Source organism: Takifugu rubripes, chromosome 15 (genome assembly GCF_901000725.2).
Source record: "Takifugu rubripes chromosome 15, fTakRub1.2, whole genome shotgun sequence".
Lineage (NCBI taxonomy): Eukaryota > Metazoa > Chordata > Actinopteri > Tetraodontiformes > Tetraodontidae > Takifugu > Takifugu rubripes.
In genome coordinates this window covers 9,643,815-9,665,920 of record NC_042299.1, presented here as the reverse complement: position 1 = coordinate 9,665,920, position 22,106 = coordinate 9,643,815, and the positions used below count along the sequence as shown (strand labels likewise).

Here is a 22,106-nt window from a genome sequence, read left to right as displayed (position 1 = left end):
TCATGATCTCAGTTCAGCGTTTCTGAAAGAAATTAGAGACCAATCAAAAAAGTAGTTTGATTTTTTGTGAAAGCGACACCTTGAATTAGTGGCATAAGTTAAAAAAGACCCAAACCGAAATGAGCCACACACACACACACCACTCAAATTCAAATACCAAAGTTCTTTCAAGTGGACTTGTTGGATCTCAGTACAATTACTCACAAAAAAACCCCAACATCTTATGTTCCATTTTATTGCCTTTTCCAACCAAGCTGGTATGAAAAATTCACAGTAAAAGTTCACATGTCGTGCTTGTCCTCCTGCTGTATCGATAGACTGTCGCTCCTTCCATTTTCCAAGTATTTTGTCTTTTTTACTCCACACCGGCATTTTCTGAAATCCCCCCAAAACAATATTACTAACCAGAAAGTAAAAACTTGCACTTTAAAGGAGGATACCCTGTTTTAAAAACACCTCACCCGTGATATTCCTGCATCTGCTCCACAGTTTCTGGGAGATCTTTATTCAGTGTCTCGGGAAGGAAGAAGTTCACCACGCAGGAGGCGATTGTGAGACTTCCCATCAGAATATAAGGTACAACCTTGTTATAAGTGCCTATAAAGGAAAAGAGAGGAAAGACGGGCTTTAAAAAGGCACCAGACCTGGCGCACTACATCAAAACACACATGAATGAATATAGAACGACATGCTTGCCTAAATAAATGACATATGGGGCTATGATGCTGCCGATGCGTGCGGCAGATGAGCACATTCCCATGCCGACGTTCCTGAGGACCGTGGGGTAAATCTCAGCGGTGTAGATGTAGACGATGCTGAAGGCCATGGTGAAGCCAAACTTCCCGGTCATTTCCAGTGCCAGAGCGACATAGTGGAGCGCTACAGAGGAGGGGAGGAAGGAGACGTGCAGCGTGAGAGGTGATTAAAGTCACTTTGAAGCAGTTTACTGATGTAACTTTACTGGATCTAATCTCGAACGCATCGGCAAATCCACGGGAATGCGATGTGCATGATATCACGTGTCGCCCTGAATGGCCCTGGAACACACATGGCGCTGCAGGACACGGTGACACTGTTCAATGTTGTTATTACACAACAGATAGGGGTTAATTATTTCTCGAGTGACACCTGCCACGGTCACATGCTGCTTTTTTTCCTGCTGATCTGCAAAAATAATAAAATAAAATACAAATTTTCCTCGTCATGGATTTTCCTTCATGGGGAAATCTGTTTAAAATATCCCCAAAACTGTCCGAGTTGAGACTTTTCAGTAAGCGTAATAGCTTAGAAAGCAGCTGTAGGAGCCAATTCTTGGTAGATTTTCCTCGATGATCCAAATTCCTGAAGCATGCTGATGAGGAGATTGTGATTTTTCTGCATTTTATCCCCAACTACAACAATTTAACCATCTATTTTAATCTACCCCGTTACAGTTACGCAGCTGAGAAACTGCCCAGGTCATTAACAGATTTGTGGTTTTCGGCACGTGGAAGCTCAGTGGTCGCTCCAGGAATGTCTCGCTCGCTGCGTGAGTGGCGACACCTTCAGTCTGGTTTGAAAAGTTCCATATCAAACAATTCTCGCTAAAAAAAAACAGCAAATTCCTGTGCAACGGTTGTCCCCTAAACTTGCGTGTTTTGCTTACTGGCAGGGATGAACTGGATGAGGAGGATCACCCCCCCGCCGATGATGAGGAACGTTGACAGCAGAGCTTTTCTCTTGCATTTCTTGAGCAGCCACGTAGAGACGATGTAGGCGGGAACCTCAGCGGCGGCGGATAAAAAGCAGTTCATGAAGGGGTTTCCACTGAGGTTGGAGGTGTTCAGGGACAATCCGAAATAGCCGATGTTTATCGCCATCCTGAGAGACACGATTATTGGACTTGTCATGGATCAGACTTCTTTAAGCTTCTTTAAGACGCAGAGCATCTTTTTTTTTTCTATAGCAGCCGCTTTGTGCTTTTAGCATGCTAGGCTACAAAGGAATTCTGCTCAACAGTCTACACGAACAAAACTTCGTGGTGCTTGCTTCTTCATTTAGCACTGGTGCAAAAACAGTTTATGAACGTGAATTGTTGGGTAACACCGACCACAAAATGAGACACATCAGTGTGATGCATCTGATATTCTTGGATTTCACAACATCAAGCATGGTGTATTTTCTTTCTGGGGGCAAAGACTGGAAAAAAGAAAGGAAATATGTTAGCAACATCCACACGTCTACACAGAAAATATCAAATATGTTTCGGAAAGATTCAATTTAGAGCTAGTAGAGGATGAGCTGAAGCAGGAATAAGCTTATAAGAAAGGAATAACGAATAGGAAAATGTTGACGCGATGACGACACACGAACATCTCACCAGTGTTTCTTTAAATATAACCGGTGGCGCCTCAACTTTGTTTTTCCTTGCAGCATCTCTCACAATGACTTCCGCTTCCTTCACTCGCCCCTGGGTGATCAGCCAGCGCGGAGACTCAGGAATGAACCTGCACGATTGGCATTCCAGTTAGAGCCAACCAACAGAGGACTGGAGCTCTCACCGTCAGCATGCTAATCAACGCACCACCACAGGGGGAGGTAGATGACAGACGTCATGGACAGAACTGCAAGGAGGGTCCTCCATTCTCTGATGCCATATGCAATCCAGGGTAGGGTCATGTAGCCGATGCAGTAGAAAAGAAATGCCCCGAGAGCCGTGAAGACCACTCGCATGGTCTTGCTTAGCAGCTCTGTTCCTGCACGAGAGAGAGCAGAAAACCAGAGAAGCCATCAATGACCAGGCACACGGGTCACTCAGTTATTTACAGTTAGTTACTAAGTTATTATGGGATTATAAACAGATGAGAAATGCCTAAAAACCTGTACCTAACACGAAAGCAGATATATAAATGGATATCTGTGAGGCTCCAACAAAGAGGAACATGATGCAGAACATCCTCCAGGAATAAGAGAAAGACTGAAGGAGGACGGCGACACACTGGGCAGCAAGTGAGATGAAAACGACCTTTTTTCTGCCAAATCTGAAAGAATGAAACATCAGTAGGAATATAATCATATTTGACTTCGGCAATATTAAGCTACCATGTCACCGTAAATAAAGTAAGACCCTTAACAGCTTAATTGTAAACCCATGTGGCAGAATGGCAAAAAAAGGCTTTAAAAATTCAAACTCCTTCACCCCAACCGCTCTGCTTTCACAGCTGAGGGCTAAAACGCACGTGTGCTCCACACCGCTGTGTCCTGGGCCCCCTGCTTTTCTGAAAACAAAGGCCTTAAGCATAATGCTGCAGGTTTTCCACGCTGAAAATAATCAAAAATATTCCTCTTGTGGGCTCCAGCGAGCCTGAAAACTGCAGCGCCAACTTTTATGTGCTGCTTCTGAGACCAAATGGCCATTTTAATCGAGGTCATTTGCATTCAGTTTCCATGGGCGGGAGGCCCTGCTTGCAAGGCAATGCAGGGAAAAAAAACAACTCTTTTTGGAGAAAATTTTACCACATCTGTTTGCATAATTCTGCTTCCTATCACACTGTTTCTATGATGACGTGATGAGGAAATACCTGTCAGAGAACTGCCCAGAGATCAGGGACCCAAACAGATAGCCCACAAAAAGAGTTGAGGAGGCAAAGGGAACTTTCCACTGGTTACTGCAAACAAGGTCCCACTGGAAAAAGAGCAGAATTAGACACCTTTCAACACTCCACCAATGAATAAGTGACACATTTTACTGACCTCAGTGACAATGTTGGATTGGTAGATCTCTTTGCTGTAGTTCCATCCATCCAAACACCCTTCCTGCTCTAGGCTGGTGAGGTTGACGTCCTTCCTGGGAATATATCCCTCAGCAGAAAGGTTCCGCACCACATCCAGCTTGTACCTGCTGCACTGACTCTGCACCTCCTCACCACCTACTGCAGTGATGGGAATGATGGCATTCCTCCACTCCTCTGTCAGGTTAACGTCCGGAATGAGACAATGGTGTTTCGGCGTCGCCCCGACAAAGACGATGTAAAGGCCATTAAATCCTGTTGAGACAAAGACCATGTTCAGGAGGAAGAATGTGGTCCAGTAATAAGGACCGGTCTGCCCAAGGAACGCGGTGTCTTCGTCATAGTCGCCCATTCTTTCCCCCTGCTTTTGAGGGAGAAATAAATGCTCTAAGGTTCTTGAGGGTATGAGAGTGGGGGGGGGATCTGCCAAGAAGAGTCGAGCTCAGTACCAGCGGTGGGGTTGAGCTCAGTGGGGCAGATTTAGCCGGCCCCTCTGCGTGCCGGAGTCAGAGCGGAAAAGCTCGAGTTCAGACCCCCCCCTTTTTTTTTTTAACAAGGAAGTGACCTCTTCATCAAAGTGTGACATTGTGGGGGGGGGGGGAGCAACTACTCTGAGACTGACACATGCTGATTAGACTGATTTACTCAAAGAAATGTTATTAAAACCCCTTCGAGTGGCCCATCCAACATGAATTTCCCGGCCCAACACCCCTCCGGAGTGATGCTGGGTTTTTTTTTCTGGAAACAACATTCCTCACTTTTAAATACCCAAAGACTCTCACGTGCCCATAATCTAAATGTCGCTAAGCAGTTAGAATCCCATTGGTCTGTTTTTAGGCCACATTAAGCCAAGAATCCTCAGGAAGAAGTTGAGTAGAAATCACAGCAACCAGGTTAATTACAAACTGAGAGGATTAACTAGTGTTCTTTACTTGATTGTATCTATTTTACTGCACAAATATCATGTCACGGAGGTTTGGGATGGAGTTGGGCAGCAGTTAATATTGATTAAACCATTCCTTTATAGGATTCTAGCTATGAAGGAATACTCTGGAATAATATACAGGTAGGTTTGTTGGTCAAATATTCCATTGGTATTATGCCAAAAATAACCCTCTGCCAGGTTTACCCTCCATCCATTTCAGCGATATATGTTTCCTCGCACAGAATTTAAGAGTTTTTGTCCCTTAGTTGAATATGCTAGTTTAAGCACAAGACAATTTGGCTTTTTATTTAGTTTAATGTAAAACGATTCAGCCTATCCACAGTGTCTTCCCTGTCATCATTGTGGGTGCAAATTAGGTTTCCTCTGTCCTGTTATGACTTGAAATATTTGCAGATGGCCAAACCTGTGACCAGGTTGCCTCATCAAAGCCTCTGTGCACGTTATCAGTGCACAGAGGCTTCCTTGGGCATGGATGCATGTTTACCTTATTTAAAAAGAAGATGATCAATGAACAAATTCAATTGAGCTACAGACAAAACATCGATAGAATGCTAATGTCTGTCCTGATGAGCCATTGTTCTAGCCAGCGGAGAGATAGACTGTTTGTATTCTTATGCCAATGACCTTAATCCACTCTAAAGATTGTTTTTTTACATGTGAATGTACAGTAGGTTAGTGGCTTTATTCCAGTTAACTTTAATAATAAGTGGATAATGAGCTTAAATGAAAACTCCAAAGAATTTGTGAGGATCCTGTGACCCAACAACCAGCAGTTCCTTTTAAACTTAGGCTCAACACGTCCCTTTAAACACACGTAACCTGTTTTTTTTTTGTTTTTTTTTTCAAAAAGTTTTTTTATGGTTTGATCACAAAAGGAATATTAAAGGTTTATGGATCATTTTCATGGTCTTGAAATAGTGGTGACTGGGTTACATTGATAAAAACATGCTGAGTAAGAGTTTTATACATTCTAAGAAGCTTCTCATTAAGTCATTAAAATACATAAAAAATAAAAATCATAATTTCTGAGGAAATAAAAGATTTGTGCTCATTGGTGGGGAAATAGCGGCCAGCCAGTGGTGGAGCAGCCAGTCAATGACAAGAGATTCACATATAATTTACCCCATCTGACGCCTTGAAGGCAACAAAGAAGCGCACGTGTCAGAGTAGATAAGCGATGCCATCGCCACAAGGGGGCGCTGCTGCAATAATCAACAACTTAGTGCGTAAAAGAAAAAATAGTGAAAACCGTAAACAATATTTAGTATTTGGCTATAAACTTACCAACAAGAAAGGAGAAATCTTCAAACAATAAATAAATAAATTAATAAAATTACACTATCATGTAGAATAAACAGTGAGAAGCAACCTTTGCCTTTCAGCTACATGTAACGTCTCCAGTTGTGGATCCCTTCTTGGTGACAGACAGGACCCCTCAGGCATGAGGCATCATTCCACGCACAGAGGCTTTAATGTGGCACACGTGTGGCTTGCTTCACTCCCTGAAGTTATTAGGGCTTTGATTGGCAATTCCTGTTTGGTGAAAACGTCAGCAGCACTACAATAGACCCGGGATTTCTTCCTTTTCTCTCCCTTTTTTTGTAGGATTTGAGAGAGATTTCCATGTTGTAATTTAATGGAAAAAAAATCATCAGGGTGAGAATGCAAGAGCGGTGCACGTACGTAAAAGAGGAAATAGAAAAGCCTCTAATTAGTTCAAAACCCCATAAAAAAAACACTGTGCTGTCATTTCAATGGTGAAGTAAGATAATTGATTTTGTTTGCTATTGCAGTGAATAATCTCTCTCTCTCTCCCTCTATGTTCTATGTCTCTCTCTCTCTCTCTTGATAATGGATTTTATGATACTTTTGCCCTTTGAGCATTAAGCAACTTTACTGTCTGCCTGTAAACTCAGCATTGGTTAGGCATTTCATGGGGGGACTCCACCGAATAGCAGACATCAGGTAAACTTCAACAATGCTTTTCTTTGTGTGTCTGGATTGTTTGTTGAAAGAGATTGTGACCACGGTCAAATCAGAAAGATACATTATAGAAACATGTATATTTCATGCAATGCAATTTCCCTGTTGCACAGGCAGTAAAATGGTGATTCAGCTATTTTCTCTTCACTTTCATAATGTTGGTGTTCTGAAGCTCTTGTTTCAGAGGTCAGAACCTGACAGATTTTGAAATAAGAAAGGGGTAAGAGGATTAAATCAGATCAGCCAGATGTTGATTTCTACAGAAGCAGGACAGCCTGTACAAGCTGGCTGGCTGGATGCGGAATGGTTCCACCACTTGTCTGACCTTTGACCTTGACACCGGTGGAGCGGCAAAACTTCTCATCCTGGATGGAGCAAGCACGCAACACCCTTTGACTTAAGATTACAACAGTTGAACCAGCTGTAATTGAGGTAATCACCATTGTGATAATGAGCAATTAGGCAGAGCGGCGCTTAAAACAACAATAATCAGTAATGTAACATGCTTTTTATGACCGCTTGCACAAGATGTGCCATAATGGTGATGGAGTGTCGATGCTCCCACGAACCTCCTGTTACTGCTCTCTCTCTCTCTCTCTGGAGCATGCCAGCAACCAGTAGGACGAACGGGTTCCCTGTTGAATAATGACCGCCGGCTTTCAGACACAAGCAGGGCCAAGGTTCTGTCCCACTGGACTCGCTGGTTTCTGTTCACTGGCTGGTGTGATGAATGAACTGGCTTCCTCATGCGCATGTTGATTCAGCACAGCCACAGTCAATCTCATCTGTTTATTTTATTGCTTTGACTGACTGATTGAATGGCTGACTGGAACTGGAGCTGACTACTTTCAGCGTTGGTTTGGAGGAGTGTTTACACACAAGCATTAAGTATTCAGGGTAAACAAAGAGGCTCTCATGCTTCTGTTTACTAGGGATGGTCTCCTAGGTACAACCAGCCACCGTGGCCGACTGCTGTGCAAACTGAATTTGTGCAGCCTTCAAGTAAGTACTTTAAGAAAACATTTTGTACCAACAACACCCAACTTGTGGCTGACTTTCAGCATCATCATCAGGACGATTAAGCAGCAGTCGCCAGCTCGTCGCGGGGCCCTGTGAGCACTTGGGACCTCAGTAGGTCTTACTCAAGGCTACCTTGGAAGTGCTCTTAAGGCGTCCTGGCACCTCTCCAGCTCCCAACCTCCGTTTCTCAGCCAAGTCCCCATTACAGAATGAGTTAATTGCACTTGTTTTATTGTTTTTCTTTAGTTAAGGATGGGAATGCAATGCAGCGACTTTAATCTGGTGTCATCTTATGGAATGTTATATATTCCAATGTCCAGTAACAGACAAGGAACTCTCAGGAATAATGACATTTCTCTGACAGATTTTTTGTCGGGTTGTCCCTTTAAAAGTGGGATAATACCAAGTGGGTGGGATGCAACCAGTGCTTTTGAAATTAACACGGTGAAGTCTTCGTCCCCTCATTGACCCAGCCGCGGCCAACATGACGGACTACGACTCCGCCACCGCCTTCCTGGGGGAATGGGGCCGTTTCCAGAAGCAGGTCTTTTACCTCCTGTGCCTGCGGGCCATCCCCTGCGGCTACACCGCACTGTCCGTGGTCTTTCTGGCTGGCAGCCCGCACCACCACTGTCTCGTCCCCCCGCAAGCCAACCTGACACCTGCGTGGGAGAACAGCAGCATTCCGCTGGAGGAGAGAAGCGGCGGCGGCGCTCCGGAGCGCAGCTTCTGCTCCAGATACAAACTTACAGAGGTGCAGCGTTTTTCCGACAGGGGCTTGCTGCCCGCTGATGTTAACTGGTCTACCGTTGCAACAGAGGGCTGTTTGGACGGATGGCAGTACGATCAGAGCATCTACGCATCGACGGTGGTGTCTGAGGTTTGTGGAAGCGCGCTGACCAATGTTGTTTCCCAAACAGGCCTGTCACAACTACAGAAAAGACAGAAACAGCATTATTAGTTTCCTCTAACAAAGTCCTTTTACAGTCGAAAGAATGTCTATTGACCTCTGTGCATCTATTACAATATTTGAGTGTTTTGCACAGGAATAAAAAAGAGTATTTTCCATGATCCCGTTGGTTAAGTTATTTTCTGCTGTGCGTTTTCAGTGGGACCTTGTGTGTGATTACAAGTGGAAGAAACCTCTGACTACCTCTGTCTTCTTCTGTGGTGTTCTAAGTGGTGCTTTCATTTGTGGACAACTTGCTGACAGGTGATTTACATACAACCCCCCCCCAAAAAAAAAAAAATAGTGACAATAATAGGCAGCCTTAATACAACGCTAAAACGATGCAAAACCAGACAAATTGCAAAAGTGTGTGTGTGTGTGTGTGTGTGTGTGTGTGTGTGTGTGTGTGTGTGAAAGAGCAGCAGGAGTTGTGGAAATGAAACACAGCTGATCAGAGGGTGACAAGTACTTTAGGGCAGCAAAGACTTTGAAGTGCCCCGAGTGTGAGTGTGTAAGCAAAGTTGTGTGTGTGTGTCGTGCAGTGGATTGTTGACCTGTCCAGGGTGCATTCCTGTCTCTCACCCTCTGACCCCTGAGACGGATCCATCTCTGACACCACAGCAAAGATTCCGATCCAGTTTCTGCTCAGGTCCTGATGGAAAATGATTCTGTGGTTTCAGGTACGGGAGGAAACTCATGGTTTTTGTGGGAATGGGAATCCACGCAGTCTCCAACTTCCTTCTGATCTTCTCTCCGTCCTGGACCTTCTTCTGCTGCATGTACTTTCTCGTTGGCTTGGGCAACACCTTCAGTTACTCCAGCACATTCGTGCTAGGTATCTTCCTTCTCGTATTTAGCGCCAGGTTAGCCCAAGTTTCCAACTTTAGCGCGTTAAGTCGGCGTCATTTTCATCCTGTTTTTGATCTTTAGGATCGGAGCTTTTATCGCCGAGGTTACGCAAAACATTCGCCACGCTGGGCGTGAATCTGGGCTTTGCTGTTGGCTACATGATGCTGCCGCTGCTGGCGTTCTTGATTAGAGACTGGAGGATGCTCCTGGTGGCTCTTGCGCTGCCAAACCTACTCTATATACCTTTTTGGTGGTAGGTGGAAGACAAATAATGACTTTATGATGTATTCTAGGAACAAATTGTAGCTCATGGTGTTTTTTTTATTTCGAACCAAAAGAAAAGGCTATGATGGTTCTTGGCAATGTGTCCCTCTTCCACCTCTTGAGGCAGGTACATCCCTGAGTCTCCTCGGTGGCTGGTGTCCTGCGGGAAAATTGAAGAGGCCGAAGCGATCATCAGAGCTGCCGCAAAGAAAAACAACGTCAAGCCTCCAACGGTCATTTTTACGCCTTTACAGGTCAGAGCCTCTGCCAAAACTCTGCACTTTTTTCTTCGGTTATGTAACAATAATTATTATTTAATGCATGACGTACAAATCCTGGTAACACAACAGACAAAGGGAGCCTGTAGGGCTGCAAGAGTCCGAGTTAAATAGAATTCAATGAAAAGTTAGTGGGATGAAACAAATGAAGACGATAAAGTTTCCAGTTCATACCCGTTTACCAGCTGCTCTTCTGTTTAATTGCCACTCATTTGGTGCCTGTTTACTCATGTCTGTGTCTTTATTCCTTCCCTTTTATAGGGTATCATTGCATCATGACTTTTCTCCTCCTCTAACCCATTGCTGCCGGTCGGAGGCAAAAATAGAAAGAAAAAATAGTTTTCTGGCATAAAGCTGAAGCTCAGGCCTCATTTATTTTTGCCAACTTTTCTTCCTCCCGCTGATTCCTCCGTGCAAATCCAAACATAACTGAAACTGACAAGATTACATGGAACACGAGACAACACAAAGCATGGAGAGTTACAGGCAGTTATTGAAACGATGAATATTTGAGAAGCGATGAATATTTGATAACGCCCTGTAGTGTAGATCTGTTTCTCGCACTCTCGCCTGTTTCCGGTACTAGATTGAACCTTGATCTTCGCCGCTCTGTAAATCATCCCTTTGTTTTGCCTCAGCATGTGTCCATATATCGACAAGCAGCTCTAGAAATGAATGATTTACAGATGTGTACGGGTTTTGTTACCCTGTCCCCCCCACAGAAAGACATCCAGTCTCCTCCAAGAAGCCCCCCAAACATCTGCGAACTGGTCAGTTCACGGAACGTCTGCGGGATCTCCGTCACGCTGTGGCTGCTGTGGTGAGTCCCCACTGTCCCACCTGACCTCCACATTTGGAACAGCGACCCCGGGACTCACAAATACACACGGCGAAGCACACACATGCAGACGTCAGGCGGCCACGGCGATGTGATTTGACAATTACGTTGATGCGCGCTGGCAGCCGCCTTGGTGGGACGTCTGATTAACAACAAATAATGGCCTGTCAGGTGCTGTGAAGAATGCGACTGATGTCCCAATTAGGCGTTATGTAACTGCACAGCAGGCCGGTAGTTTTATAACCTGAACTGTCTGTAAATCGGCATTTACAGTTATTGTGCAGGCAAATCTTGCACATTTTAAATATTAAACTGATCAGCAGCAAACACACAGAGACTAACACATTTTGCCGTCCCTGCAGGCCCACCGTCACCATTACCTACTTGGGCGTTTCGCTGAACACCGGGAACCTTCACGGCAATGCATTCTTGAACTGCTTCCTGTCAGCGCTGGTTGAGATTCCAGCCTACTTTTTATCTTGGGTGTTTTTCCGCTGGTGTTCCAGACGGGTGACGGTTTTCTCAACGCTGTGCATGGCAGGAATGTTCCTGCTCATAATACAGCTGATACCATCAGGTATGAGTAGCAATGCCGTTTTACAAACATCACCGTGACACTAGAGTAATAGATGTCATTGGTTTGTTTTATTTTAGTTTGTGAGTTTGTGTCATTTTTCCAGGCGGTGGCGGTGGCACCTGACTGGAATAAATACTTGTAAATAATAGTGATGGGCACCACAAAAACAGTTGTTGGCAAAGATGTGGACCCCATTTTGCACTCATTTATACTTATTGTGCTGTGGTTAAGCACGTACCTGGGAAACAACCAGGCTTCCATTTTTATTTTCTACCTCTTGCATCTTTACTGGTTTTCCCCAATTTATGCTCTTGGTTGAGCATTCCCAGGCTGCCTCTGCCATATAACTTCTAATGTAATCCTGTTTCACTCCCTCTAGAACTGATCTATGTAGCCATAGGACTGGAGATGATGGCCAAGTTTGCTGTGACAGTAGCCTTTTCTATCGTGTACGGATACACAGTGGAGCTCTACCCAACCGTGCTGAGAACTACGGCCTTGGGCAGCTGCTCTATGATGGGCAAAATAGGCAGCATCGTTGCCCCTTATTTTATCTACCTACGTAAGTTTTTTTGTTTTTTTTTAATTCTCTGCATTTCTCCGTACTTTGACAAACGGAATGTGTTTGATTACTTGTTTGGTAATGAGTTTGCTTTTAGTATCTGTGTTAGTTTATTAGATCAATAAAAAGAAGAAGCACAATAAACAGAAGAAACATTTATGGCTTTGGCGAGCCTGTTTCTGGTTTTTAAAAGTTCTGAACCAGGACAACAAGGCGTGTAGCCCTGCCATATCTGATCATTATGTGGGCCACTGGTTAATCTAACACCGTTGCTCTAACCCTCATGCAACAGTAAAAACTCACTGTTACAGTTCTACTTGCAATTTGTTTTACACCAGGAAACAGTGCAGATTAATAATTGTTGACTGTCCCAGATCCCTTCGGCGTTAATATTCAATGGAGCATTTTCCATCTATGTCAGAAAATGCCACCATTTCAAATGTGAAATGTGAAATGTGCAGCACATGTACTTCAGTGCTATGAGGCCATTGAAGCTGGGATAGCATTTCATTGTCTATTCCTCTGATGTGTGGACACAGGAAGCTATTCCGTTTCACTGCCGTACATCCTCATTGGATGCCTCGCTGTCCTGCTGGCGTTGCTAAGCCTCCTACTGCCTGAAAGCCATGGAAAGCCCCTGCCGGACTTGCTCGATCAAATGCAAAGTTTTCCTGGGTAAGGCTCCAGAGGTTGATAGGTTTGGGAAAGTTTGTCTCCACATTTAACTTCAACTGTTTGATGGCTGTTTCACCACAGAATCACGATGACCTTTGACCTTCATCGTCTGGTTGAGTTAGTTCCCAACAACATTCATGGCATTAATGTAATTCTATGACTTTGTGTGCTTGTATAGCTGTAGGAAGAAACAGTACAGACTCACGTCCACCCGCGAGAAGGAGGACACAGCAGAAAGGGCGTCTCCTGCAAACTGAACCAGGACAGATGTGGACAGATGAGCACAAATCATGCTGCTGTTTGTGATTCTTGGGGAAGGTTTTAATAGGACATGACATCAAAGTTTTTATTATTAATCCACTTATGGTGACAGAAGTTTGATGGAAGCAACTTCCTTTGTTAAAGATTTGTGGTTTTGAAAATTTAAGGGAAACAAGGACAAAAAAAGAACTGTAATAGGACTCTTTCTTTTTATACAAAGTCACTTATTATTAAAAATGACCTGATTTCTTTTTTAAACAAGTTTCGTGTCTGTGAAATAAGACAGGAGTTGAACAACCTGCAAAACAGCACTGAAATCAGCATGAATGTCGAGGAGAAAGCTGCACCCTGACAAGACTCAAGTTTAAGACTTGAAGCATATTTACTTCATAGGAAGAAACATTTAATAAAGTTATTAATCATGTTTAACTATAAATAAATAATAAAAAAAAACAACTACATTGCCATCACAGGAAAATGAGCTGTTTCATCAACTGTTACTTTCTATTCATGCAGTTCTCTCAGTATTAACAGTTACATTTTACTCCCGTACATCAGGATTTGATCTTGATGATTTTGATCTTGCTTTTCATCATGTCAACCTTGTTGGGATTTCTGGTTTGTGTCTGTCTTTGGCCTGCAGGGGGTGTAAGGGAGCACAATTGGGTGCAGCTGGCGCTGCAGGCAGGCACACCTGTGGGCAATTTGCTGCCTATTTAAGCAGGTTGTGCCTGCCTGTCAGTGCTGGGGTGTCTGTTCGTGCGGGTGTTTGTTCGGCTTCCTTGGTGTTTGTAAGGGCGTCTGCTCGTGGTGAAGCTGTTTGGTCGCTTTCCCTTTCGTATGTTGGTGCTCTGTGTTTTCCTGGAGGGTCGCTCCTGTTCCCGAGCTTCCGGTTTCCCTGGAGGACCGCTCCTGCTCCCCTTGCAGTCTAGGACTGCTTCTGCCTTCAGTGTCTCGGGGCACGCTCGTGTGGTGAGCGTGTCGCGCCGGACTCCCGAGTCCTCGCCGTTCCAGGGGGACTGCTGCGGGTTCCCAGCAGTCCAGGGGGACTGCATCTGGTGTGGGGACTCGCCGATGGACCTGTGACGTGCGGACGCTGCCTCCCGATCCCCATGCGGTCCAGGAGAACCGTTTCTGTCGTCGATGTGTGCTCCCCTTCCCTGTAAATAAAGCTTTTGACCACTCCACGATGGTGTCCTGGCCTGCGTTCGGGTCCTGTACTACCACGTCTCGTAACAAACCTCATGTATTTCATACTTTTTCTCAACTGTTTTGTTTTGTTTTATTTTTTTACCTTTTTTTTTTTTTTGTCACTTATGCAAATTTATTGCTAATGTTGTTTATATCTTGTATCAATTTACAAAAATGTTTAATCCCGGAGTGAACAGCTATCAGACATTTGGAGCTTTTTTTTTTATCTGAGTGATTGGGAGCTGAGGAACTTTGAACATGATTAGATTGACATAAAAATAAATCACAAGTGTCCAGTTAGACTATTTCCCATTCCAAACTATAGTTACGGTTTGCGGAGTTTTAACAGAACCCGAGAGCAGGCCTGGACACGGTGGAAAGAGGGTCAAAGGTTTTATTTACAGGAGGGGGACGACACAAGGAAGACAAAAGCAGTCCGCCAATTGTGCTCAACACCACCCCCTTCAGGACAAAGCAGGCACAACCCTGGGCCCCAACAGTTCCATCCTTAATTTACTAGAATGAAAATCCCTTGATGACCAAATAAATACTAATACAATTTAATTAAAAATACTTAATACAAAATAGACCAGCTAGGGTTTGCTGTGACAAACTGCACACTCTGGGATGTAATGTGGGACAAAACATACACATTCATACTTAGAAATTCATTAAATAAACCATGAGAACCCAGAGAAAATCCCTTGAATATAAAGTGCCCATGACACCACTAGAACACCACTACATGCTAACATGTAGCCGGATACAACAGACAAAGGTAAAACAATTCAACACACACCAATGAGCAAAGGTGAAACTGGGCACTTGAGCTTGAACACAGTCATAACATCACGGTGGCCAAAGTTCAGCACCGGGCTCAGGAGTGCAAGACTGCAAAAATCCACCTGACTCAAGACGAAAACCTCGAGATGTGCAGAAATGCTTCACTTCTTTGGTCTTACTCCACACAAAGCAGCCGCAGAAACATTAACTCGGGGACTCAGAGAGGACTTTCACTGATGACCTTAGGGGGGTCTTTCTTTGTTTTCATGGGGCACTTTAAGCTGTGGATGTAAATACAAATAAACAAGGCATCATTTTTTGGGGGGGGTCAAAGCATCAGCTTGTTAGCTAGTTATAAAGAAGCTTCACTCTGCTACTTCCACAAATCTAGACATCTGCTTCCTTTGCTGTTTTTCTTGTCTAATGCTTTAGCTCTAAGTTTAATTTATTTCCTTCCTGTTGCATCAATTGGAACAAACCATTTTAATCCCATTTGGAACAAATGGAGATTTTTGTTCATTCTCTTTTGTCCATTATAGCAATGCAAACATTAACAATAGGTGTATTTTTCAGAGTCTATTCCTTTAGTAACCTACCTTCTTGCCTTGGGCATCTCTTCAATGGACTGAGGCAGTTGTTTTCCAAAGGTCTCTGGCAGAAAGAAAGAAGCGACGCCAGTCGCCAAAGTCAGAGTACCCAGGAGGATATAGGGCAGATACTCAAAGGAATCACCTGTGCAAAGAGAAATGAAATGAAGAAATGAAAGTGTCTCTTTGATATTTAGATAATTCAGGTTTTAAAAAGGATGCTGCCCATTTCTCTCACCAATGCTAAACAAAAAAGGTGCAACGCTGCTTCCCACTCTGGAGAGGATTCCGCATGTCCCTGTCGCTGTGCTCCTCAGCACTGTTGGGTATATTTCTGCTCCGTAGACATACAGCAGGCATACACCTGCTGTGAAAGTAAATTTACCCATCAACTCCAGAGCCACAGCAAGACCAGATAGATCTAAAAAAACAAACAAACTGTCAGAACATTCCTCCTCGACTGATGATGGATATGGATTCTCTTTATTATACTATCAAAGTACCGTACGTTCAGGCACCAGTTGAATGAGGAACAGTGCCAATGAGCCAGTGAAGAAGACCAGGATGGTTACTGGTCGCCGTCGACAGTACTGCAACGCCAGCCATGCAAAGACGTACGCCGGAATCTCGATAGCGGCAGACATGAAACAGCTGATATAAGGGTTAGCGTGAAGCTGGGACGTGTTCAGTGTCAAGCCGTAATATCCAAACCTCAGGGTAAACCTTGAACGATAGAAATGCACTTTTTTTAAAGAAAAAAAAGGACTTTTCACGACTCATTTATTTACAATAATAGAGATCTAACATTTAGGACCCACAGTAAATGAAGTATCCAATATTTTCAAGCATATGTCCCGACACATCTGGAATGGGAATGCCACCCTCATGCAGGCTGATTCTAACAGTGCACATCTGGCCTGAAATACTGGCCTGTCTACTACTATCACTAAGAGAATGTGGCACATTCATGGCCAACACCATCCTGGAGGCGGTGCAAGATTGAAACAATTTAAGATGAGATAGCACCTCAACCTCGGCCAGGTAAAAATTCAGAACACGATGTGGCCTTTACCTGCAAATCCAGGGTTGCAATGCTAACTGCCCTTTCTTCCCACCCCCTGGCTCCTCCATGCAAACGACTGCAGGTGAAACTTTCTGTCTGCCTGTTTCCTGCCAGATGTTCCCAGTTGAAAAGCATTTAAATTAGGGGAACATTTTCAGCTCTGATATCCGTTGAAATCAGATGAGCAGAAGCGTGGACACGGTGGAAAGAGGGTCAAAGGTTTTATTTACAGGAGGGGGACGACACAAGGAAGATTGTATTTTGTTGTAGATGCAGGACAAGAGTTTACTCACCACACCAGGCAAATAATCAGAGTTATCTTTCTGATGTGTCGCGTCTTCACCAGGTCAAAGACATTGTGTTGCACGCGGGTGGTCGTTTTCTCTTTCGTCTGCAAGAAGCACCGGCAGAAAATAAGAGATAAGTTTTTGATCACCGACGAGTGTCAATGCAGCAGCCGATACGGTTCGAGCTGAACTCACAAGTGTCGTTTCATCAAAGATGATCTCGGGAGCCTCAACGTTGTTCATCCTGGCCACTTTTCTCAGTATGGCATCTGCTTCTGCGACTCTGCCCTGAGAGAGCAGCCATCGTGGAGACTCTGGGACAAACCTGTTCATTTAACAGAGAAACACGCTGTGTCTGGATCGAGAGGTTGCTACACAGACCAAAGAACATGGTGGGAAAGCATGAAGTCAAAGCATTATTTTGCTGACTTTTTGTACCTACATTTTATCAGCATTTAAAAATTTGACAGAACAAAAAAGCCGACAGATCGACACAATCAACACACGAGAGAGCAAAATAATAATAATAATAATTACAAATTGAAACCTACCACCACAAGAAAAGGCTCATGAAGTGTGCCGGAAAAATAGCAAATAGGAGAGATTTCCAATCCCTTAAAAAGTATGCAAAGAGAGGGAGGAGCATGTAGCCCATCGCAAAGCTTAGACTTATACCCAACGATGAAAAGAGGACTCGAACTTTGCCAGTCAAGATTTCCGTTCCTGTATAGAAAAAGGATGGAGAAGTGCAGGAAACATTAGTGGTATAAAACAGGAAGTCTTTACACTTTATCAATACAGAAATGCCTCTTGATGAATTACAGAAAATATCATTTACCCATCACAAAACAGGAAATGTAAGAACCAACGTGTCCTATGCCCGTAATGCAGGAAACGATGGAGAACATTGTCCAAGAAACTGAAAAGACTTGAAGCATTATACAGAATGCCTGGACGGCCATCAGTGCACAGAAAACAGGTTTCCGGCCAAACCTATAGTAGGAATCCAAACAAGAACAACGAGTTTAGAACAATGACAGCAAATTAAACATGAATTCAAAGCAAAAAAATATCATTTCACATTTGTTTAAAAACTAATGCCGGGGAAATGTTTACTTTGGATGCATAAGACTGAATCATTTCCAGGACCAGAGCCCTGCCGCAGCATCATGCAATTGAATGATTTCATGATTTAAGTACCTGTCTGAGAGCGGCCCCGTGATCAAGGCTCCCACCAATAATCCCAGGAGGTAAATAGTGGAGGTGAGTGGTGCCTTCCACTGGTTGCTACAGACCAGGTCAAACTGGAACATCAGCAGGTAGAGAATTAAGCAGATATTACAAGACGATTCTGGAATTAAACTTTCATCACTGGACAGTTTTGTCTATGCAGCCTCAATTGTGTTTTAATGATTGACTTTGTGCTGTGAGCTGTGAGCATCTAAACAGTGTTGCTTCCAATGAGTTGATCTTCTTTAAGCCAGGTTTGTTAAGGTCCCTACTTTCAGATTAATGTAATTTTAAGAGTTTCTGAGTTTTAAGATAATAAACTTGACACTGACCTCAGTAACTATGGTCGACTGGTAGGTTTCTTTACTGTAGGTCCAACCATCCAAACAGCCCTCCTGCTCCAGGCTTGTGAGGTTGACATCTCTGCCTGGTACCAGGCCCTGATCGGACAGATTTCTGATCACATCCAGCCGGTATCTGCTGCATTTGCTGCGTCCTAATTTCCCGTTCACTACCTGAGATGAGGGGGGACAACATGAAGTTGGAGAGGCCAGGCTTTAAATTGAAAACACAGCCGCCAGCACTTTTGAAATCCATAGTTCCCTTTCATGGGCACAATTGCACTGAAGTCAACCTTCTAACACTTTACTGTTTAGCTTGGGCCTACTTCTTGTGTTAAGTTGGAAAAAGGTAACAATTTTTTCTTCCAAGCAGTTTTTGTAACAACGTTTGAAAATCAGCCCAACAACTACTGGCTGTTTTAAAGAGGAGTATTATTTGACTATCCTCTAAGTGCAGGGACAGAATGTCTGTAAATATTGACTAAAACTAAGCAGATCCCCCCCCTGAGCTTACCTTTGACCATCATGCACCTTTTTTTTTTTTTTTTTTGCCAAAGCAACTCTCTCTTTCCAGCCCTTGAAAAAATAGTCAAAGCACATTCCTGATTTTTATGAGTGCAATTGTTGAACAATACAGATTACGTCATGTGAAGAGCTGGCAGTCAAAAGTTTTATTGACATTCTGAATTGTCTGGATGACAGAAGGGTCAGCCAGTAGTATCAATGTCTTTGTCATTAACGTTAACTACTGCAGCCATATGTGCCTGCATTTCCAGGCACCCAAAAGAGCCCAGGGACCACTGCATCAGCATATCTGACAGTGGGTCTGAGGTTCATCCTGGACAAAAACTAACTTTATTGACATTTTAGATAGAACCTTTGTATAAAACCTATACAAAAATGGACAATATATGTATTGAAATGAGGGGACATTATTCCATGAAAGTATCACAAATGGCTGTAAAAGCTTCTTCAGTTCTGACAATTTTGGTGGGAGCTGAAACTGCAAAATTGTCAGTGCTCCTCCAGATGGAAGGATCAGACTTGGACAGTGTGACTTTTTAGAGAGATATATTTGCACTCTTTATTTCAAGATGTTTTTTTTTTCTTAAAAAAAAAAGATGCTCGATTACCTTTTCTGGGATAGTGGCATTTAACCATTCCTGGGTGAGGTTGACCTCGGGAATCCGGCAATGGTGATCAGGATTGTCGCCCACAAAAACAATATTGAACGACACAAGTCCATTTGGCACAATGCTGGTGCAAAGGAGAAAAAAAATCAGTTTCTGGAAGCATCTCCACTGACCCACAAAAGCAACGACGCTTTCATAATTCATCATTTTCCAAGAACCAAATATCTGAACCTCAGGAAATGCAAGCAATTTACAAGACGGATGTTTTCTTTGACAATGAAAGTGAGAGTGAGGAGCTCTGTGGCAGCACAAGTTTTATAAGCCTCTGAAGTACAGGTGTAAGCCAGCCCCTGAGCAGTGAGCTCCACCCCATGGAATTGCACACAAATTCCATGGGGTCAAACACACACACGAGACCATTGGTTGGGTAGCGTCTTGCGTCACTTCCTGTCTTCTCAATAGTTAGTTGGTGCACTGTGCACGGTGTGTGTTGGTTTCACTTTATTTAAAATTGAATACTCGGGAAATTCTAGTCACTCGATAACAACATGGAGAAATAAACCATATTAAACAAATACAGGACTCCGCCGATTATTAGCACTAGCATGGCCTCACCGTCTGTTTCACCCGGTGTCTGTGTCTGTTCAGCGTGTGAAATGTTTAGTTACTCCTCTGCCTCTAGTGAAGGGAATAGGTGCAGAAAGTGTAGTTCATTAATGGCTCTGGAGGTGAGACTTGGTGAGCTTGAGACGCGATTCCGCAGCTTGGAGTTAGCTGGAGTTGCGTCAAGTAGCCAGGAGAAGCTAGCTGCCTAGCGTAGCTACAGCTAGCAGTCCCCCGGCAGCAGCCGAGCAGCCGGCCAGCCAGAGCGGCTGGGTGACGGTTCACAGGCCGGTGTCCATCCCACACGGGATGGTGCCTCTCTCATTTCTAGCAACTTGGCTAATCTTATTAGACCCAAAGTGACCTGACAATCCAGGATGCAGAGTTGTAGTCTTACACTCCTCTCTGCTGCTTCCATAGAACCCTCATCCACCAACAATAACATATTTAACACAATAGAGGTAGTCTCTGTTCCACGGTTAAAAGTTCACCAAGCACAGAGGTCAATCACCATAATCTTATTAAAATTAATACCAACGCACAAATTGGAGAAACTAACATCAAATTAAATGTGAACTATTAAATAATAGATCTCTTTTGTGCACGACCTGATAGCGGATCATCACATTGATTTATTTTGTCTTACTGAGACCTGGCTTCAGGAGGAGTATGTTAGCTTAAATGAATCTACTCCTCCTACCCATCTTAATTATTATATTCCTCGTGTTACTGGTCGAGGAGGGGGAGTGGCAGCAATCTATCACTCCAAGTTATTAATTAGTCCTAGACCAAAACATGCTTCCAGTTCATTTGAAAGCCCGACTCTTGGCATCACCCATCTGAACTGGAAGGCAGAAAAGCCACTTTTGTTTGTAGTTGTATATCGGCCCCCTGCTGGGCCACATTCAGAGTTCTCTGATTTCTTTTCTGACTTGGTCCTTAGAACGGACAAAGTCATTATCATTGGAGACTTTGATATCCATGTAGACATTGTAAATGACAGCTTTAGAAATGGCTTCATTTCATTACTTGAGTCAGTTGGTTTCCTCCAGCAGATAAACCAAACAACTCATAACTTCAACCACACCTTAGATCTAGTTCTGACTATGGTGTTGAGGTAGAACATGTGTCAGTGTTCCCTCAGAAGCCACTCCTGTCAGATCACTCCTTGATCACTTTTACATTTATGATTAAGGATTCTTCTATGCTCAGAACAAAGTCTTACTATAGCAGATGTCTTTCAGATAATGCTGTAGCTAATTTAAAGAAGTGATCCCTGTGCTGATCCCAGGACCACTGTGTGTTTCCCCAGGGATAAATCACTATAATCTTAGCCCTGCTGAGGTTGACTCTATTGCTGAAGGTGCAGCAACCTCACTGAGAATCACGCTTGATTCTGTTGCCCCCCTGAAAAAGAAAATAGTAAATCATAGGAGCTGTGCCCCCTGGTATAATTCACATATCAGCGCGCAAGTGGCATTCTTGTAAAATAGACAGCTATCATGTAGCCTGGAAAGACTGTCTAGTAGTTTACAAAAAGGCCCTCCGCAAGGCTAGAACAGCTTATTTTTCTTCTTTAATTGAAGAAAACAGGAACAACCCCAGGTTTCTTTTCAGCACTGTGGCCAAATTAACCAAGAGTCACAATGTTTTAGATCCATGTATCCCTTCTTCCCTTAATGGTGAAGACTTCATGAGCTCTAGCTAAAGTTCTAGCTATCAGAGAGAAAGCTAACCAGGCCATCCCAACAACTGGACCATCACCAGATGTGCTGACTGTGGGAATATACAGGTTCTCCAGCGAGCTCTTAAACTCCTTCAGCCCTATATATTTTTCTGAGGCGTCATCGCTAATTCATAAAGCCAAGTCCACCACGTGTCTTTTAGATCCCATCCCAACACACCTGTTGAAGGAT

The 22,106-nt window shown here is 43.7% G+C and overlaps 3 protein-coding genes across 7 annotated transcripts; 1 reads left to right on the top strand and 2 right to left on the bottom strand.

Annotated features, from left to right (window-relative positions):
- Window positions 1–218: 218 nt before the first annotated feature.
- On the bottom strand, window positions 219–4,240 carry LOC101074953 (solute carrier family 22 member 5-like). Its single transcript, XM_003971005.2, has 10 exons — window positions 3,733–4,240; window positions 3,561–3,664; window positions 2,866–3,020; window positions 2,564–2,735; window positions 2,360–2,486; window positions 2,090–2,178; window positions 1,646–1,860; window positions 697–879; window positions 462–597; window positions 219–375 (listed from the first exon to the last, which is right to left on the bottom strand). The coding sequence occupies exons 1-10, from the start codon at window positions 4,120–4,122 to the stop codon at window positions 282–284; spliced, it is 1,665 nt and encodes a 554-aa protein (XP_003971054.2). The 5' UTR covers window positions 4,123–4,240; the 3' UTR covers window positions 219–281.
- Window positions 4,241–6,611: 2,371 nt separating this feature from the next.
- On the top strand, window positions 6,612–14,888 carry LOC101074728 (solute carrier family 22 member 5-like). Of its 5 annotated transcripts, none has more exons than XM_029848178.1 (12): window positions 6,612–6,681; window positions 6,963–7,131; window positions 8,193–8,599; window positions 8,829–8,932; window positions 9,349–9,503; window positions 9,599–9,770; window positions 9,909–10,035; window positions 10,782–10,879; window positions 11,260–11,474; window positions 11,854–12,036; window positions 12,576–12,711; window positions 12,890–14,888. In XM_029848178.1, the coding sequence occupies exons 3-12, from the start codon at window positions 8,204–8,206 to the stop codon at window positions 12,966–12,968; spliced, it is 1,665 nt and encodes a 554-aa protein (XP_029704038.1). In that variant the 5' UTR covers window positions 6,612–6,681; window positions 6,963–7,131; window positions 8,193–8,203; the 3' UTR covers window positions 12,969–14,888. The 5 variants fall into 5 exon arrangements, with proteins under 5 accessions (XP_029704038.1, XP_029704040.1, XP_029704037.1 ...); XM_029848180.1 differs by having other exon boundaries at window positions 8,170–8,599; XM_029848177.1 differs by having other exon boundaries at window positions 7,632–8,599.
- LOC101066243 (solute carrier family 22 member 5-like) lies at window positions 14,708–19,895 on the bottom strand. Its single transcript, XM_029848182.1, has 11 exons — window positions 19,588–19,895; window positions 18,446–18,628; window positions 18,084–18,187; window positions 17,722–17,876; window positions 17,435–17,606; window positions 17,079–17,208; window positions 16,890–16,987; window positions 16,042–16,256; window positions 15,772–15,954; window positions 15,543–15,678; window positions 14,708–15,227 (listed from the first exon to the last, which is right to left on the bottom strand). Exons 1-11 carry the CDS (start codon window positions 19,792–19,794, stop codon window positions 15,164–15,166), a joined length of 1,647 nt encoding a protein of 548 aa, XP_029704042.1. The 5' UTR covers window positions 19,795–19,895; the 3' UTR covers window positions 14,708–15,163.
- Window positions 19,896–22,106: the final 2,211 nt, after the last annotated feature.

Bases quoted from the DNA above. Each gene is read 5' to 3' on its own strand.
- LOC101074953 (XM_003971005.2), bottom strand. From the start codon at position 4,122: ATGGGCGACTATGACGAAGACACCGCGTTCCTTGGGCAGACCGGTCCT. The intron at 2,179-2,359 runs GTGAGATGTTCG...TCTTTTTTCCAG, and splicing joins TTATATTTAAAGAAACACTG to TCTTTGCCCCCAGAAAGAAA. The intron at 880-1,645 runs GTAAGCAAAACA...CCTCCTCTGTAG, and splicing joins CATCCAGTTCATCCCTGCCA to CGCTCCACTATGTCGCTCTG.
- LOC101074728 (XM_029848178.1), top strand. From the start codon at position 8,204: ATGACGGACTACGACTCCGCCACCGCCTTCCTGGGGGAATGGGGCCGT. The intron at 10,036-10,781 runs GTCAGAGCCTCT...TCCCCCCCACAG, and splicing joins TCATTTTTACGCCTTTACAG to AAAGACATCCAGTCTCCTCC. The intron at 11,475-11,853 runs GTATGAGTAGCA...CACTCCCTCTAG, and splicing joins AATACAGCTGATACCATCAG to AACTGATCTATGTAGCCATA.
- LOC101066243 (XM_029848182.1), bottom strand. From the start codon at position 19,794: ATGATGAATTATGAAAGCGTCGTTGCTTTTGTGGGTCAGTGGAGATGC. The intron at 17,209-17,434 runs GTAGGTTTCAAT...TTAAATGAACAG, and splicing joins ATGAGCCTTTTCTTGTGGTG to GTTTGTCCCAGAGTCTCCAC. The intron at 15,955-16,041 runs GTACGGTACTTT...TTGTTTTTTTAG, and splicing joins CATTCAACTGGTGCCTGAAC to ATCTATCTGGTCTTGCTGTG.